General features: G+C 46.4%; 1 protein-coding gene across 2 annotated transcripts in view; it reads left to right on the forward strand.

Annotated features, from left to right (window-relative positions):
* Nucleotides 1–16,479, forward strand: part of LOC143930016 (natural killer cells antigen CD94-like) — a 131,117-nt gene extending 114,638 nt beyond the window's left edge. For both annotated transcript variants that reach the window (XM_077453920.1, XM_077453921.1), the window contains 2 exons: nucleotides 6,940–7,052; nucleotides 16,265–16,479. In XM_077453920.1, the coding sequence (XP_077310046.1) occupies nucleotides 6,940–7,052; nucleotides 16,265–16,409 (258 nt within the window). In that variant the 3' untranslated portion in view covers nucleotides 16,410–16,479. The remainder of the gene's footprint in view (nucleotides 1–6,939; nucleotides 7,053–16,264) is intronic.
* The last annotated feature ends 2,007 nt before the right edge of the window (nucleotides 16,480–18,486 follow it).

Here is an 18,486-nt window from a genome sequence, read left to right on the forward strand (position 1 = left end):
GCCGGGACATCAGGCTGGAAGGCGTCTGGCTGGGAGGCCGGGACATCAGGCTGGAAGGAGTCTGGCTGGGAGGCCGGGACATCAGGCTGGAAGGCGTCTGGCTGGGAGGCCGGGACATCAGGCTGGAACTCCGGCTCTGGCACTCAGGGCTGGGACCGATTGGTAGGTGTGGAGGCAGGTTGGGTTAATGGTAAGATCATTTTGGTTGGGAAAAACTTTCGCTTTTTCTTTGGCTTAGCTACTGAAGCTCTGTAGGTGACTGCAGGACTGTAAATAAGGGGTGCAGCAGACTGGAAAGGAGGATTGTGATATGGCAGAGAAGAGGTACCAGTAGCTGGGGAAAGAACTTGTGGGTTAGTAGACAGCGGAGAGGAGGCAGGTGAGTTGAATGCAGGATAAGTACAGGGAGCAGAGACTGGATAGGAGTATTTGGTTGGGAGCAGCGTGTACTGGGCTGCAACTGAGGTTGACATGGCTGATGGGGAAACATACTTTTGGGTAGGCTCATATCTGATGGCAGAGGTGGATTGTTTGGCTGGGGCTGATTGCACCATGTCAGACCATGCTGAAAGTAAGGGTTGTACAAACTGAAGTTTTAAGCCTCCCTGTCTAACAAAAGACTGAGCAGATACAATGCACTCAGCAATCACCTGTGGGGAACAGGCTGAGTAGTGTTCACAAAAATCAGAAGGATCATCTTCAAAAAGCTATACTAAAGATACAACCTGATTCATATCAAAAGGAGGAGTGAAATCATCATGGCCATCTGGGATACAGGGCAGGGCTAGCTCAGTACAGATCTTTATCAAAGGCTGCACCTCCTCAAACAATATATAACCCTGATCAACCAGGGAGTGAGCCAAACGCATAGCTGCAAACAACTGGTCACTAGACCATCCTTTCAAAGCCTGGCGGCAATAATCACCACTCTCAGATGCCAGCAGAGAAAGATAAATGATCTCATCAGCATTCATGTTTGCAACCAAACTGAAGCAAATGGTTCCCCTGTGCAGCCACTTCTGGTCAGGAATGTCCTTGGTATTCTGTCATGAACCAGATGTGACCAGAACTGTGTGACTGCAACAAAGTGAACCAGACACAAATAAGTGAAGGTAAATTTATTAAGCAAACGCATATAAATGTGAACACACCACCAATACGAACCAAGTAAACAAACCAAACAACCAAACAGTAAATAAACCAGTATATGTAACAAAAGGGAGTACCGGAATCGTAGTCAAGCCAGGCCGGGGTCATAAATAGGAGGTCAGCAGATGGGGGGACAAGGAAACAGGTACAGGAGGCAGGATGCAGGGATCAGGGATCAGGGATCAGGGATCAGGGATCAGGGATCAGGGATCAGGGATCAGGGATCAGGGATCAGGGATCAAACAGGCTGCAGGTCAGGGCTCAAGGACAATACCAAGGCGAAGTGTATATGAACTTGCCGGGTATTTATAATGGCTGCTGTCAGTCATGTGAAGCCTGACTGCAGAGGGCAATACCTGCTCCATACTGCCAGGATCCCTCCGCTGGTGGACACCAGTACTGCGGACCAAAGATGACATAATTCCAGCAGGAGACACCTGCTGGTGGATCACAGTACTGCATGCCAAATGATTGATATTACCAGCGGAGGGAACCTTTCCTGACACTGCCTATCTGTCTCTGAGCCGCCCGCAATACAGTACACAAGGCCACTGTGCAGGCGGCCTTATATAGTGTGGGGCGTGTACTAAACCCCCTGAGCTATAATTGGCCACATGCATCCTGTCTGTGGCCAATTATGGCCCCCTTCTCTGCCGGCTCTGTGATTGGCCAAGCATGCGGGTCCTAGTGCATGCTTGGCCAATCATCAGCCAGCAATGCACTGGGATCCCCCACTAAAGTTCTGGTTTCGCCGAACGGGCGAACAGCCGGTGTTTGAATCTAACATGCGTTTGACTAGAAAACCCAGCTCATCCCTAGTCTTAAGGATGAATCACTGGGCAGAGCTTGCACAGTATACAATTGAGCTACTGGCCTGTCCTGCATCCACTGTTCTTTCGGAACGCGCATTCAATGCTGCTGGAGGCTTTGTAACCGATCACAGGGTGCGCCTGATTGACTGACCTTCATAAAAATGAATCAGTCTTGGATCACCAGCTACCAAGCACCTGATGCTGATGTAACCGAATATTTTTTTTTGAAATGTCAGATCCCTTCAAGACTGCCTATGCTGATGCTGAGTGACTATCCTGTTATGCTGAGTGGCTATCCTCTTCCTCCTCAATGATCAAACTAATAGCTTGTAAGAAAATTTTTGGTTCTGGGCGCCACTACCAGTGGCTAAGGCCTACTTTTTCAGCCCCTGTTTAACAGAGACATGTAATTACAATTTTTGATGCAATATTTTTCAGGAGGGTTCGTTGCTGCCCTCAACTACAATATCTGTGAAGGGTTGCAGTGTTATGGCACCGGCACCAGTGCCTAAGGCCCAATTTTTCAGCCCCTGTTTAACAGGGGTGTGTAATTACAATTTTTGATGCAATACTTTGCAGCAGGGCTCATTCCTGCGCTCCAACTAGAGTATCTGTGAGGGGTTGCAGTGTTGTGGCACTTGCACTTGTGCCTAAGGCCCAATTTTTCAGCCCCCGTGTAATTACAAATTTTGATGCAATACTTTACAGCAGGGCTCATTCCTGCATCCAACAAGAGTAACTGTGACGGCTTACAGTGTTGTGGCAACACCACCATCAAAGGCCCAATTTTTCTACCACTGTTCAACAATGGCATGTATCTACAATTTTTGATATAATAGTTCACAGCAGGGCATTCCAGCGCCCACCAAGAGAAACTGTGAGGGCTTACAGTGTTGTGGCAACACCAACACCTAAGGCCCAGATTTCTGCAGAGTATATAGGGCAGACCCCTATTTTCAAACATCCAACTTACAAACGACTCCTACTTGCAAACAGAAGCAGACAGCAGGAAGTGCGATGAAAACTACCCCTAGGAAGATAAATTCTCTCCTGTAAGAGTTAATATGGGAAAAACATGTCCCTTCTCCACTGATGCTTTATCACCAATACTTGTTTCACTAAAAACCCCAAATTTTCAAAAAACATTTGTCATTGGGACAGAAAGTGAGTTGAAATCTTCTGGAGAGGTGCACAGACAGCAAAACAAATGTTACAGGGGTGATAACCCTTCCCTATGTTTTCCAAAAAGCTTAACAATACATGTTTTGGCTGTAGCTACACTTTAAAATTGCAAACAGATTCTACTTAACAACAAACCTACAGTACCTGTCTTGTTTGCACTGCCTGTATACTGCTGTTCAGAGTATATAGGGCCTGGGGGTCCCACGCCTTTCCTTTTTTTAATTTGGGTCCGGGGTTCCCCTTATTATCCATACAAGACCCAAAGAGCCTGCCGTTCGTCTCACTGATTTTCATCCATATTGCCCGACCTTACAGTAAAGCCGCAAGCAGTTTTACCGTAAATTACTTTTATTCCTTTAAAAATGTAATTTTGTGCAGGGACTGTTCTGAGCACGGGAAACACGTGCCACTTTACAGGCATACTATAGACACCCCCCAGGTACGATATTTAAAGGAATATTTAACTTTTTTCTTTTCACTTTAAGCATCAGTAAAATCACTGCTCCTGAAAAACGGCCATTTTTAAAACGTTTTTTTTGCATTGAAACATGTCCCCTGGGGCAAGACCCGGGTCCCCAAACCTTTTTTAGGACAATAACTTGTATATTAGCCTTTAAAATTAGCACTTTTGATTTTGAACGTTTGAGTCCCATAGACTTTAACGGGGTTCTAAAGTTTGTGAAAATTTTCAGTCCGTTCGCAGGTTCTGGTTGCGAACTGAACTGGGGGGGGTTTGGCTGATCCCTACTCACCAGAACTGGGACACAAACTGACTACTAAGGATGAGCTTCGAGTTCGAGTCACGGTTTCCAAAGCGAGCAAAGTCCTTTCCTGTATTAAGAGAGGGATGGACTCCAGAGAGAGAGATATCATTTTGCCCCTGTTCAAACCATTAGTAAGACCTCATCTGGAATATGCAGTTCAGTTTTGGGCACCAGTTCTCAAAAAGGATATCGGGGAACTGGAGAAAGTGCAGAGAAGGGCAACCAAACTGATTAGAGACATGGAGGAACTCAGCTATGAGGAAAGATTAGATGAACTGAATTCATTCACTCTTGATAAGAGGACATTAAGGGGGGATATGATCAACATGTACAAATATATAAGGGGTCCATATAGTGAACTTGGTGTTGAGTTATTCACTTTACAGTCAACAAAGAGGACAAGGGGCACTCTTTACGTCTAGAGGAAAAGAGATTTCATCTCCAAATACGGAAAGGTTTCTTCACAGTAAGAGCTGTGAAATTGTGGAATAGACTCCCTGCAGAGGTGGTTCTGGCCAGCTCAGTAGATTGCTTTAAGAAAGGCCTGGATTATTTCCTAAGTGTACATAATATAACTGGGTACTAACATTTATAGGTAAAGTTGATCCGGGGAAAATGCGATTGCCTCTCGGGGGATCAGGAAGGAATTTTTTCCCCTGCTTTAGCAAATTGGATCATGCTCTGCTGGGGTTTTTTGCCTTCCTCTGGATCAACTGTGGGTATAGAATTGGGTATATGGGATTGTATGATATTATTATTATTTTTTTTTTTTAGGTTGAACTGAATGGACATGTGTCTTTTTTCAACCTGACTAACTATGTAACTATGTAACGAACTATGAACTCATGTTCGACTCAAACATTGCCTGTTCGCCTGTTCAGCGAACAGTGAACAATTTGGGGTGTTCGCGGCAAATTCGAAAAGCCGGAACACCCTGTACAAGTCTATGGGAGAAATGTAAAGTGCTAATTTTAAAGGCTAATATGCAAGTTACTGTCCTAAAAAGTTTTTGGGAACCCGAGTCCTACCCCAGGGGACATGGATCAATGCAAAAAAAAGTTTTAAAAATGGCCATTTTTTTCGAGAGCAGTGATTTTAATAATGATTAAAGTGAAACAATAAAAGTGTAATATTCCTTTAAATTTCGTTCCTGGGGGGTGTCTATAGTATGTCTGTAAAGGGGCGCATGTTTTCCGTGCTTATAACTGTCTCTGCACAAAGTGTCATTTCTGCAGAAAAATAATTCATTTAAAATCACTCGCGGCTATAAGGAATTGTCGGCTCCCGTTAGGGCCATCTTTAATATTGATTGGACCCTGGGCAAAAGTTTTCTTGGAGCCCCAGCTAGCAGCTAGACTCAAAATCTGTTTACTGAATCAGAGGCAGCTATTGCGATTGGTTGCCAGAGGTTACAGTGTATCATTACCGCTCACTGACTGGTTGCTAGAGGTTACAGCACACATTACAGCTCACTGACTGGTTGCTAGAGGTTACAGCACACATTACAGCTCACTGATTAGTTGCTAGAGGTTATAGCACAGGATTTCTGCTTGTTGATTGGTCGCTAGGGATTACTGTGGATATGACCTCAGGGGGGCATGATATCCACTATTTACATATGAATGCTGGTAATTTACATGTAAACACAGGGTCTGCAGGTGAGTCCTCTTTACACAACAATAAGGCAGAGCTGGGCAGCATTAATTGCAGCACTTCACACTGAGATATTGGGAAACAGCACAGGACTAAAACCTCAGGAGACGAGGGAATTTAAACCAGGATAGTTGGCAAGTATGAGGCAGCCACTTTGGGCCCCACAACAATGACAAGGCTCAGGGCAGCTGCCCCTTTTGCCCTGCCTTAAAAACAGCCTAATACAGAGAACACTCATTGAAAGTCACTGATAAAAAAAAAAAAAGCGTGGGGTTCCCCCAAATTCAATTACCAGGCCCTTCAGGTCTGGAATGGATATTAAGGGGAACCTTGCATCAAATGTAAAAAAAAATTGATGTGGGGTTCCCCCTAAATATCCTTACCAGACCCTTCAGGCACCCGTGGCCCCACCCTCCGCATATAACAAACGTCAGGCCGCCGGGGATCCCCGCAGTGTCTCCTCCGTGGAGACAGAAGATGGATGAATGCACTGCGCTGGACCCATCGCTGGACCCCAGAGAGATGACCATCCGTCGCTGGATAGCAAGAGTTGATTACCACCGCTGGAATCTTTTTTTTATTTATTTTTTATTTTTAATAAAGGAATTTTTCAAAAGTGTGTTTGTCTTATTTAACTATTTTTTACACTTTCTTTGTGAAATGGTAGGGGTACTTTTGTATCCCCTTACCATTTCAAACAGGGGGGGCCGGGATCTGGGGGTCCCCTTGTTAATGCTTGCCGGGAATGCCGGGAATGCTAACTGCACATTGGCTGTGCTCTCAGCTAAACTATCAAACCATCCAATGGCTGGTGTCATAACGAATCACATGTGCAGCACCATAGCAGTTGAAGATTAAACAGAGGCAAAGATGGCAGCTTCCTTGGCTGAAAACGATAGGGGAGTTTACTTCCACTTTAATAATAAAAATAAATAGCACAAACATGGTCAAAACATAGCCAGAGTTCAGGAACCGGAATGTATAGTCAGGCAAGCCAAACATCAGGTAGCCAGAGATTAGCGTAGTAAAACAGCAAACAGGATCTGGATGTCAGATGGGATGTCAGCCAAGCAAGTCTTAACAGGAATGCAGGAGAGCATCTGTAAAGTTGACCAAGGCGAAGGCAGAGATCCTCTGGGCTGGACAGCTTAACTAGGCAGGACTGACGAGCAGGATATCATCAATAGCTGAGTAACTATGGCAATTAGCCAACAGCTGAGTGGCCAGCTCAGAGTAGGAAGGGCTGAGCCCAGCCCTGACACAGACACATAACTAGCCAGCATATGAGTCAACTTTCCAGCAGCCATCAAAACTAAAATATCAGATTTGTATGAAGTATTCTTTTACTAATCAGCTTGTTATTACTTCATTACATCTAGGAGTTTGTACAGAGATTGCTCGGACATCAAACAGATGACAAGTTCTGGACCGGAATGTACAAAGACGGAGATGTATGGAAATGGGTGAATGGTCAACCATCTGCTAGTAGCCTGTAAGTATATATAACATTGTTCTTTTAACTGATCTGTGGATTTTAGAGCAGCTAGTGTGGTGCGCATTTGAGTGCAAAATGTTCCCTCTTTTTGCTCCTTTTGGCTTTGGTGGGGTGTGGAGCAACACCTGACTCCATATTTTTATCTGGGTATATGTAGATGTGGCCAACTTTGCCCCAAGCTGAGCTGGTGAAGCTGGACCTAAAGGAACATGTGGTGGCATTTTCTTTATGCAACTAATGTCTTTACCATGTACAGTATATAAGTAAAAACATACATTTTGTTATAACGATAAGCTCATAAAAATATGCATAAAATCAAGGCTGTTAAAGATGCTTAGTGTCAGGATCCGAGTCTGAAACTGCAACCTCTGCCATGTCTGGCAATGTATCTTCTTCCATCAGAGACCCTCATGTGACTAATGAAAACCCTGTTTTATCAATGACCCCATTCTTGTATGCTCTGAGTAAGTGAAGCCAAGATTCTAACCTTCTAAAAAGTAGATCTAAACCTTCACTGTTCTCCTGCAGCCTTTGCCAGCCACTTCCTATCTACATGCACTTACTTCTATATTGAGTGCCCATCATTGGTCTATGGTAGACCAAGCCAGTGCAATGCGTGTTGCCACTTCCACTTATAGCCCCTTTACATCACATGCCCCACATAACACAAATGTATGTGACTGTGAAAGTGACAACTAAATATTTTTTTCAAAACATAAATACAATATATATATATAATATATTATATAATACTGGGAACCAACAAAGCGATCATGTGTTATCTTTAGTGAAAATACTCAGAGCAGAGCACCTTCACACACATGTACTGCATACCAGAAGGTAAGACCTGAAAGTATAGGAGGTCTGCCAGCACTTTAACAAAATCCGAGTCGATCCCCGGTAAACAGAATGGATCTCTCCCACTCCAGAACTCCAATAATAATAAACTCAATAGCATCCAGCATGTGGGAAAAAAATAGGAACTCCATAGTGTAGCAAGCAACCGCACCGTTTATTGTATACAAGTAAGGTACTCATCTTATACCATCAAGAAACAGACTTCACTCAGACCTCACTAGTAGGTCAATATAATAATTAAATATGAATCTGTATATGCAACAAGTAGTTGGGTCAAGTGAAACACTTCTGGTCACAGTATAAACACAGTTCAACTAAATGCATGCAAATGACAGTCCATAATGCAGAAGTAGGAGAGGTAGAGGTGTCAGCAGAAAGGTTCAATCCACCGTGGAGACATATTCAACAGCAAGGGTTAACTGTCCTACACCGTCACCTTGGATGGCTGCTTACCAGAACAGAACTGTAATCAGGCTTTAATGTGGAAGACACTTAAAGTGGTTGTAAACCCTTACAACCAACTAACCTACAGGTAAGCCTAGATTAAGGCTTACCTGTAGGTCCAAGAAATATCTCCTAAACCTACACGGTTTAGGAGATATTTGCCAAAAGACAGGCACCGCTGTCTACAGCGGCGATATGCCATGAGTGGCGGCTCCCGTGCGCATGCGCAGGAGTGATGTCATCGTGGCTTCGCCGAATGACAGCGGCGGAGCAGCGAGACCCCACCGAGAAGATGGATGCACTGGACTACAGGGGACAGCGGTGACTTCGCTGGCTCCTGTGTCAGGTAAGTGACACATAATGGATGATCATAGAAATCGCCAACTAGTGGCTAAGAGTAGGAGGGAGGGCAGTTGGAGGGCTACAGAACTTTGCTGCACACTCTACCCTTTGACAAGCCCTCCAACTGCACAGTGTATCACACTGAATCAGTTTGGAGTGTCCACACTCCTAACCTCCGTTGGGACTAGGCTGGTGTATAACAACATCATCATCCATAGGGAACTTCTTACCCCTCATACTGATACTCTGCTCTATAATTGAGATCTACTAAAGCATCCTACTCTTAGCCACTAGTTGGTGATTTCTATGATCGGTCTGCTTCCTATACTAAGAAGGTTTCCCTAATCGATTGCCGTGGTAGGGTTTTGGCCAGGGTGTTTTTTGTTGCAACCACTTGATGTTGAATATTGGCTCCCCTGAAGAAGCCTTTGTTGAAGCGAAACATGTTGGGACTATCTCATTAGCCAAACACAACCTCAATCAAATTGAATGATTGAACATGGATACTCAATCCTGAATTATCAATGTGGTTTATTTGTCACCCTAAATACCTCTTCTGTATTTTAAAGAATTGTATTAAATTAAATAATACATTTTTCTATTTTTATCAAATGTTATATCATTCTCTCTCTTTTCTTACCCCTAAATTGGGGATCCTATTTACATATATTCTCTTTAAAAATAAGTGTTCTGCACCGCAATAATCCCGTTTCTTCCTCCTTTATCCCACATTTGGAGGAGTAATGCCGCGTACACACGATCGGAATTCTCGTTGGAAAAAGCTCTGATGGTTTTCCCGACGGAATTCCGAAGGAATTCGGCTCAAGCTGTCTTGCCTACACATGGTCACACCAAATTCCGATCGTTTATAACGCGGTGACGTCCACCACGTACGACGGGACTAGAAAAGGAAGTTCAATAGCCAGTAGCCAATAGCTTCTGTTTCATAGTTGAATCTGAGCATGCGTGATTTTTGGCATGTCTGAATTGCATACACACGATCGGAATTTCCGATAGAAAGTTTTTCTGTCAGGAAAATTGAGAACGTGCTATAAATTTTTGGCTGCCGGAAATTCGGACAGCTAAATTCCGATGGAGCGTACACACGGTCGCATTTTCCGATGAAAAGCTCTCATCGGTCTTTTCTGGCCGGAATTCGGATCGTGTGTACGCGGCATTAGAGGTCTGAGTGAGCAGAGCAATTTAAGTGTCTTCCACAATAAAGCCTGATTGCAGTTCCGTTCTGGTAAGCAGCCATCCATGGAGGAATGCACAAGGTGGAAACGGTGACGGTCTAGGACAGTTAACCCTTGCTGTTGAATATGTCTCCACGGTGGATTGAACCTTTCTGCTGACACCTCTACCTCCCTTACTTCTGCATTACGGACTGTCATTTGCATGCGTTTAGTTGAACTGTGTTTATACTGTACTGTGACCAGAAGTGTTTCACTTGTCCCAACTACTTGTTGCATATACAGATCCGAATTTCATTATTATATTGACCTACTAGTGAGGTCTGAGTGATGTTTATGTTGAGGATAAACATACAAAGCGCTGTTAGTGTCTGATTTTTAATTAGCCATGCTGTTTGTTATTTGTCTAATGCCGTGTACATACGATCAAACAATCTGGTGGAAAAGTTCGGCAGACTCAAGTCCGCCGGACAATCCCCCCGTGTGTAGCCTCCGGCGGACTTTTTTTACCCAAAAGTATGGCGGACTTAGAAAGTAGTTTTGCACTCAAATCTTTCCGTCCGACTCGCATTTCGGCGGACAATCCGGCCGTGTGTGTGCTAGCCCGCTGTACTTTTGAAATGAACGGACTTTTCCCGCCCGGAGAAAAGTCCGCTCATTTTGAGCGCGTCCCCAGGTAGCCGGGGCTAGTGAAGGAGGCGTCGCTGGCCCCGTCACCTGCTATGGACTTAAAGGGGAACCCCAACACCGAAAAAAATCGGCGTGGGGTCCCCCCCCAGGTCCACATCAGACCCTTGTCCGAGCACGCTACCCGGCCGGCCAGGAAGGGGGGGACGAGCGAGCGAACAGAAGACGGCGACAGCGGCGACAGAAGACCGGGCCACCGCCTGTAAAAGAGCTAGAAGAAGGCGCGGTGGCCCGGCAAGAAGAACCGAAGAGGGGGACAAGACCCCCGAAATCGGAAGAAGAGGGCGGCGATGGCGAAGAAGAAAGCCGGGCTCCTCCGCTAGCAAAAGAGCTAGCAGAAGATAGCGGAGGAGTCCGGCGAGAAGACCCTGAAGACGGACAGAAGACCCCCGGAGCTGTGCAATAAAATATTTTAACCCTTTTGTGTTGTGTTTTTTTAACTTTTATTTACAGGTGAATGGGTAGGGGTACATTGTACCCCATACTCATTCACATAGGGTGGGGGCTGGTAGCTGGGGGCCCCCTTATTAAAGGGGGCTCCCAGATTCCGATAAGCCCCCCGCCCGCAGACCCCGACAACCAACGGCCAGGGTTGCCGGGAAGAGGCCCTTGTCCTCATCAACATGGGGACAAGGTGCTTTGGGGTGGGGGGGGGCGTGCGGCGCCCCTTCCCCAAGGCACCCCCCCATGTTGAGGGCACGCGGCCTGGTACGGCTCAGGCGGGGGGGCTACACGCTCGTCCCACCCTTTCCTGGCCGGCCGGGTAGCGTGCTCGGGCAAGGGTCTGATGTGGACCTGGGGGGGACCCCCACGCCAATTTTTTCGAAGTTGGGGTTCCCCTTTAAGTCCATACCAGGTGACGGGGCCAGCGACGCCTGCTTCGCTGGCCCCGGCTACCTGGAGACGCGCTCAAAATGAGCGGACTTTCCCTCTTCTCTTCTTCCAATGTTGACACAACGCTCTCTCCCACTATAATTCTGTGTGCTCGGTACGCAACGACTTATATAGACATGGGGCGTGGTCACCGGGTGATGGAGGAGCCCGGCAGAAGATACTGGAGAGGAGACGTGTAGGCGAGTCCGTTCATTTCAAAGGTACGGCGGATAGTTCGGATAGTTCGGCGGACTTAGTACGCCGTATTAGTCCTCTGAAAAAGTGCCGTGTGTGGGCAAGTAGCCCGTTCGGAAAGTCCGGCGGACTAAGTCCGCCGGATAGTTGGCTGCGTGTGTACGCGGCATTAGTTCATTTATAACAGCTACTGTAGGGATTTTAGTATTGATTTTTTGATTTTCTTTAGTATTCCATTGAGCGCTGGGATCAGGAGTATTTTATTATTTCTGAATTTTGTATAGTTCAAGAAACAGACTTGTAACAGCAGAGCCCCTCCGATGAGCAGGTGTGATGTCATCACTGCTAAGCTCCTCCCAATGCGTTTTGTCACAACAGACATCATCCAAGGGCACAGTGTCACTACTGAGAGACAGTTGCCCCCCCCCCCCCCCCATGACAGGAAGTCCCTAAACAAGTCATGGTAAGACTACAAGGTATTATTTTAAAGAGGAACTGCAGTCTGCTCACATAATTTGTAATAAAAACATCTTTGCCATTCTGAAGCTTCCCTCCAACCACTTTGCATATTATTTTATATATTCTGTGATTCTGTACTTGCCAAATATGCTGCAGAAATCTCCCTCCACTAAGCCTGGCTGCAGGCATTTTAACTGTGGGCAGCTGACGCTGCTGCCTGTTCACTTCCTGGATTTGCACAGGTACACCTCCAGCTCTGAAGCTCTCATTGGCCCTCTTATAACTCATTCCCCCTCCCTTCTTGGCAAACTCTCAGGAGAGTAAGAGAGAGCTGTGGATGATGTCATAAGCCTAGGCTAATAACTAGACAAGAAACAGGAAATGGGCTTTTGTATTGTAGTTGTGTTGTCCCCCCTATACATTGTAAAGCTCTGCGTAAACTGTTGGCGCTATATAAATCGTGAATATTAATAATAATAAAAAAATGGGCTGTATGAGGTATTTGCTGGCAGAAAAAAGTACATTTTACTAGCCAAAGTTAAACAACAAGGGCGGCAGATTTAATACATGGAAAGTTGAAAAAAATGACTGAAGTTCCACTTTAATGAAATCTGTAGTTTTTAAATTATGGAAAATAACCTTTAATATGATATAAAGATGATAAAGCATATATGAGATTTTAGTGATTGGGTTTAGGTTCAGTTTAAAGTGCATCGACATTAAATTATTGACATATTCTTAAAAAGCAGTGAGAAGAGCTTTACAAGTCCTTAGTTACCTGTCTAACTGCTTGTTCTGTAAAGTAATTTATCCTCAAATAACACAACAAAGACTAAAATTGTATTTCATTCTGGGTTCACACTGATACTACACGACAGTCATATGACTATCATCCTACTTTGCTCTGCGACATCAATCCTACATCGGTCCTACATTGGTCCTACATCCATCCGACTTCAATGAACAGGGATCCGACTTTGATCCCCGACAATACCAGGCACTGTGTCTGGTATGAATCTTTAGGAGGAACTCCACGCACAATGTAAAAACAAAACGGCATGGGTTCCCCCTCCAAGAGCATACCAGGCCCTTGGGTCTGGTATGAATTTTCAGGGGAACCCCCAACGCAGAAAAAACGGCATTGGGGTCCCTCCAAAATCCATGCCAGACCCTTATCTGAGCACACAGCCTGGCAGGTCAGGAAAGGGGGTGGGGACGAGCGAGTGCCCCCCCCTCCTGAACCGTACCAGGCTGCATGCTCTCAACATGGGGGGCCCTTTCCCCATGTTGATGAGAACAAGGGCCTCTTCCCGACAACCCTGGCCATTGGTTCTCGGGGTCTGCGGGCGGTGGGCTTATTGAAATTCGGGAGCCCCCTTTAATAGGGGGGCCCCAGATCCCGGCCCCTCACCCTTTGTGAATGAGTATGGGGTACCCCTACCCATTCACCTGGGGGGAAAAAAGTGTCAATAAAAAAAACACACTAGACAGGTTTTTAAAGAAATTTATTAGGCAGCTCCGGGGGTCTCTTCTGACTTCGGGGGTCTCTTCCGACTTCTCTGCTCTCTCTGGCCTCTTCTCTCCTCTCCTCTCCAGTATCTTCTGCCGGGCTCCTCCATCACCCGGTGACCACGCCCCATGTCTATATAAGTCGTTGCGTACCGAGCACACAGAATTATAGTGGGAGAGAGCGTTGTGTCAACATTGGAAGAAGAGAAGAGGGAAGAAGACGACTGAGAAGACCGGGCCACCACTAGCAAAAGTGCAGAAGATACCAGACAGCAGGAGAAGAGGTCGGAGAGAGCAGAGAAGTCGGAAGAGACCCCCAAAGTCGGAAGAGACCCCCCGGAGCTGCCTAATGAATTACTTTAAAAACCTGTCTGGTGTGTTTTTTTTATTGACACTTTTTTCCCCCCAGGTGAATGGTAGGGGTAAGATGTACCCCATACTCATTCACATAGGGTGGGAGGCTGGGATCTGGGGACCTCCTTACTAAAGATAAGCCCCCCACCCGCAGACCCCGACAACCAACGGGCAGGGTTGTTGGGAGGAGGCCCTTGTCCTCAGCAATATGGGGACAAGATCCTTTGGGATGGGGGGCCGCGTGGCGCCCCCCTGCCCCAAAACACCCACTCCCCATGTTGAGGGCATGCGGCCTGGTACGGTTCCGGAGGAGTGGTGCTTGCTCATCCCCACCCCTTTTCCTGACCGGCTGGGCTGCGTGCTCGGATAAGGGTCTGGTATTAATTTTGGGGGACCCCACGCTGGCGTAGGGGGTTCCCTTTGAAATCCATACCAGACCCAAGGACCTGGTATGCTCTTGGAGGGGGAACCCATGTCGTTTTTTTCTTTAAAATTTGGCGTGGAGTTCCCCCTCCAGATCATCATAGCACAAGTCGCATGCCAAAGTCGGATCATGCAAGACGGCGATCCCACTCTGATCCGACTTCAACGATAGTTAGTGGGCTGAAGTAGGATCAAAGTCGGACCAAAGTAGTAGAGGGAGCATTTTCAAAGTCGGCCCGACTTGTGTCAGACCAGGTAAGACAGCTCCCGTAGGGAAACATTGATTTTCACATGTCATGCGACATGAGCTACCAATGTCGGAGCGTTTGTCGTACCAGTGTGAACTCGGCCTTAGTCCATTTCTAACAGCTTGGAAACATCTGTTTTGTATTTACATTAAAGGACCAGCAGGCTGATACCATTAAAAGTAATCTGAAGTGGGTTGGCCTTAATGCAGGGCAGCTGCATATATGCTGCCCTATTAAAACAACTTACCGTGCAGAGAGTGCACACCCTGCATGCTCCCAGTATGGTATCTGGCAGGTATCGGTATGCCCCGATGTATACTTGCAATTGTGAGTTTTCCAATCATGTGACCACTGACAGCCAATCGCAGGGGTCACATGACCTGAATGCCTGCCTCCCAGCTTTTAGAACTCTTAAAGAGCAGGGAGGCGATCAACGTGTATAGGTTAAAGACAAATTTCTCCACAACGTCTATAGCTACAGAAATGAATGAAGGCTTGTTTTAAAGTGTTTTTACTGCTTGTTCTGAATATACAAATACAATTGTGAGCCTAGTCTGGGAAAAGGATTAATTTAAGCACACCGCAAAATATCACTGATCCAATTAAAACTATCATAAGGGTGACTTTTGTGTGCTTGAAGATGGCCGATTAAGCCTGAACTCTGCTATACGGACCAGAGACATCCAGCTATCCAGTGGTGGAATCACCGCTTATCAGGTTCGCTAACTCCCTCTGAATGTTCCATAAAAGGAAGGACGATCAGCCTTCTTTCTCAGGCCGGCAGTGCCGAGACAAGGTCACCCAGTGCCCAGGGCAAAGATGCCAAACTGCGCCCCCCTTTCCCTTAGGGTTAGGGTCAGGGTGCCCCCTACCCCTGCAATAGACCATTGTGCCAGGGGCTGCCTCCCCTCCTGCCCACCCTTGTCCCTGCCCTGCAGGCCGGCACTGCTGAGAGAGAAGGGTCAAGATGGCGCCGGTGAGCAGCACACATGCTCTCCCTCGGCATCCTAGGCTGATGATGATCTGCCTGACGCCAACATCAACAACAGAGAGGGTGAAACTGCAACCTTCTACCCCACGAGATTCAGCTTCTAACTGCCTATACTTGGGAGCCTGGCTAAAGCCAGGATGAGAATGAATGCTCCTCATCCACCCATCTCAAGGTTGAGTACAGACATTCTCCCTGTGCATACTGATAATGCATTACAATCCTCCATTGCTTCCTTTCCTACAACCGGGCAACCTGTCCTGGACTCCGTCATGAAGGACATGCTCCTCTCACTCCAATCTTCACTCATGTCTAACCTCTTCTCCCTCATCCACAAATTCTCTGCCCATATACAACAAATGGGGGACAGAGTACAATACATGGAGGGCAAAATGGAATAATGCACAAATACGGACAATGACTTAGTTGACGGATATGAGGAATCCAATTAAGACTTCCATTATTTAAAGGTTGGCAGTCTAAACTCTGCCCCCTTTTATCCTGCCACAATGCCATGCAACATTTTACCATCAACTCTCTTAGGCCTTTTAATGCAGTTCATTTATTCTTCCTAGAGTGTTGTTTATTTAGCAGATGACGGATAGTTATAATTACCAGATTTTTTTTGTTACTCAGGTTTCAGCCACCAAAGGAATCCTCAGGAAATTGTGTATTGTTGCAGCAATCTGGTGAATATTACACTGAGGACTGTACTACACAACACAGATGGATATGTCAAAAGAGGGCTGTGAAGATCGACTTTAATGTCACATACTACTGACACACTGGAAACACAATAAAAAGATAACACCCACCTCTGCAATAAAGTTGTAATTCAAAGTTGGTTTAAATACCCCCTCTTATCTATATGTTGCTGTGTTTGGAATACATCATGAAAATTAGATTGTGTGCAAAAGATGCTGTGTTATCGTCTGACACACAAGTTGGATTTTGAAGTGGTTTTAAATTCAAACAGTTTTTTACTTCCACATTGTTAAAGGGGTTGTAAACCCTCGGTTTTTTCAAAAACGAACATTTCATGCTTGCCTTCACTGTGCGCTGGGGGTCCCTCAGCAGCGCTGGTGGCTCTTCCACGCATTGAGTGTCCACGTTGGCGAAGCGATCTCCTTGGTGGACACCCATGTGGGTGGGCTCCCGAGTCCCACATCTGTGTCCATTCACACAGAATGCAGGACCCGGCGCCGCATCATTGGCCACCAGATTTGGATTGTCACTTGCCAATGTCGCCTGCTACAAGATGCGGATTGTCACTTGCCAATGTCACCTGCCACAAGATGCAAGTTGTCACTTGCCAATGTCACCTGCCACAAGATGCGGATTGTCACTTGCCAGTGGCTGTGTCCCAGAGTGAGGGAGGGCAGTGAGAGATAATGTAATCTCTCTGCTGCCCATGCCTGCACAGTGATGGTGGTGTTCTGCCAGAAGCTGAGCTGTGGTGATGCAGGGTGAGAGATGTTAGAAAACCGCTACCCATCAGAATATGCAACCAAAGTGATGTTGCATTGCGGCCATCTTGGTACACCCCCACTTGTCAGTAGTAAGCCTAGAGCAGTGATGGCGAACCTTGGCACCCCAGATGTTTTGGAACTACATTTCCCATGATGCTCAACTACACTGCAGAGTGCATGAGCATCATGGGAAATGTAGTTCCTAAACATCTGGGGTGCCAAGGTTCACCACCACTGGCCTAGAGTTAGAAGTCGGCAAGCGGACATCTTTAAAAACCCACCGAGTCTTGCTTTTCACAGTTATTTTTAACAGTAAACTCAACTTATTTAGTGAAATATAAGTCGAGTTTACTGTTAAAAATAACTGTGAAAAGCAAGACTCTGGTGGGTGTAAAAAAGAGGTCCGCTTGCTGACTTATAACACTAGGCTTACTGTGGACGAGTGTGGGAGTACCAAGATAGGCATGACGCAACGCCCCTTCAGACACATATTCAGAAGGGGAGCAGCTTCCTGACAATACCTGCCTGCTCGCTCAGTCACACGCCCGCTGCACGATGGCATGATTGCTCACTCACCAGCCTGCCTGTCCACTCGCTCACCCGCCGGCCTGCTCAGTCACCCGCCAGCTCACCCACTCATTATTTTCTCGGGGGAAGCAATTGCCCCATTGCCCCCCCCCGGGATCCGCCCCTGCCTGATGGAGGAATGCTGAGACCCGGGTGCTTGGAAGAAGCTGACTGATGGGAGCTGTCTGCCATAGATCTGTCTGTTATCACTGGAGAGTATTGCTTGGAAGATTGGAAGGATGCTCCATCATTCTTTGGGCCTTGCGAGTACCTTGTGCTCTAGCTACCCATCCGGTGCCTTATTATAGTTTTCTGTGGGTCTTTTAAAGGGGACACTAACTGGTGTCCTGAAGAGCTCTGCACTGATACTTTCCTACTTAAAAGGGCTTTGTTCTAATTGCTCTACTACTATTTGAGCTGAAGTTTACTGTTTGTTACAAGCCCGGACTTCATCATAGCTTGTCATGAAAGGAAAACCAAGACCTCAGTTGTACATGTTCTTATTTTTTGAGTATCTCATCACTACCCTCATCCCTATCCAAGTTCTCCAAAAATAAAAACAACAAAAACAACATCCCCTAGACTGGTCTTTGGAGAGAGCATGAATGAGCCTGTTGTGTGCCTGGCTGCTGGGCAGAAGTTGGGAAGACCTGGACAGTAATTCCTGCGGCTCATACAGGAATAGTGCTACATTATTAAAGCCCATCTTCTAGGGGACATTCCTTGGGCACTTCTAGACTACCCAGACTAGCTGATTAAGGACCAGTCTACCATCCTGCTTCATGGTTGCTGGCTTTAATGGTTTAGCTGTTCAAACCCAAG

Source organism: Lithobates pipiens, unplaced genomic scaffold, assembly GCF_037356315.1.
Source record: "Lithobates pipiens isolate NorthernLeopardFrog02 unplaced genomic scaffold, aLitPip1_a1.2 Scaffold_25, whole genome shotgun sequence".
NCBI lineage: Eukaryota > Metazoa > Chordata > Amphibia > Anura > Ranidae > Lithobates > Lithobates pipiens.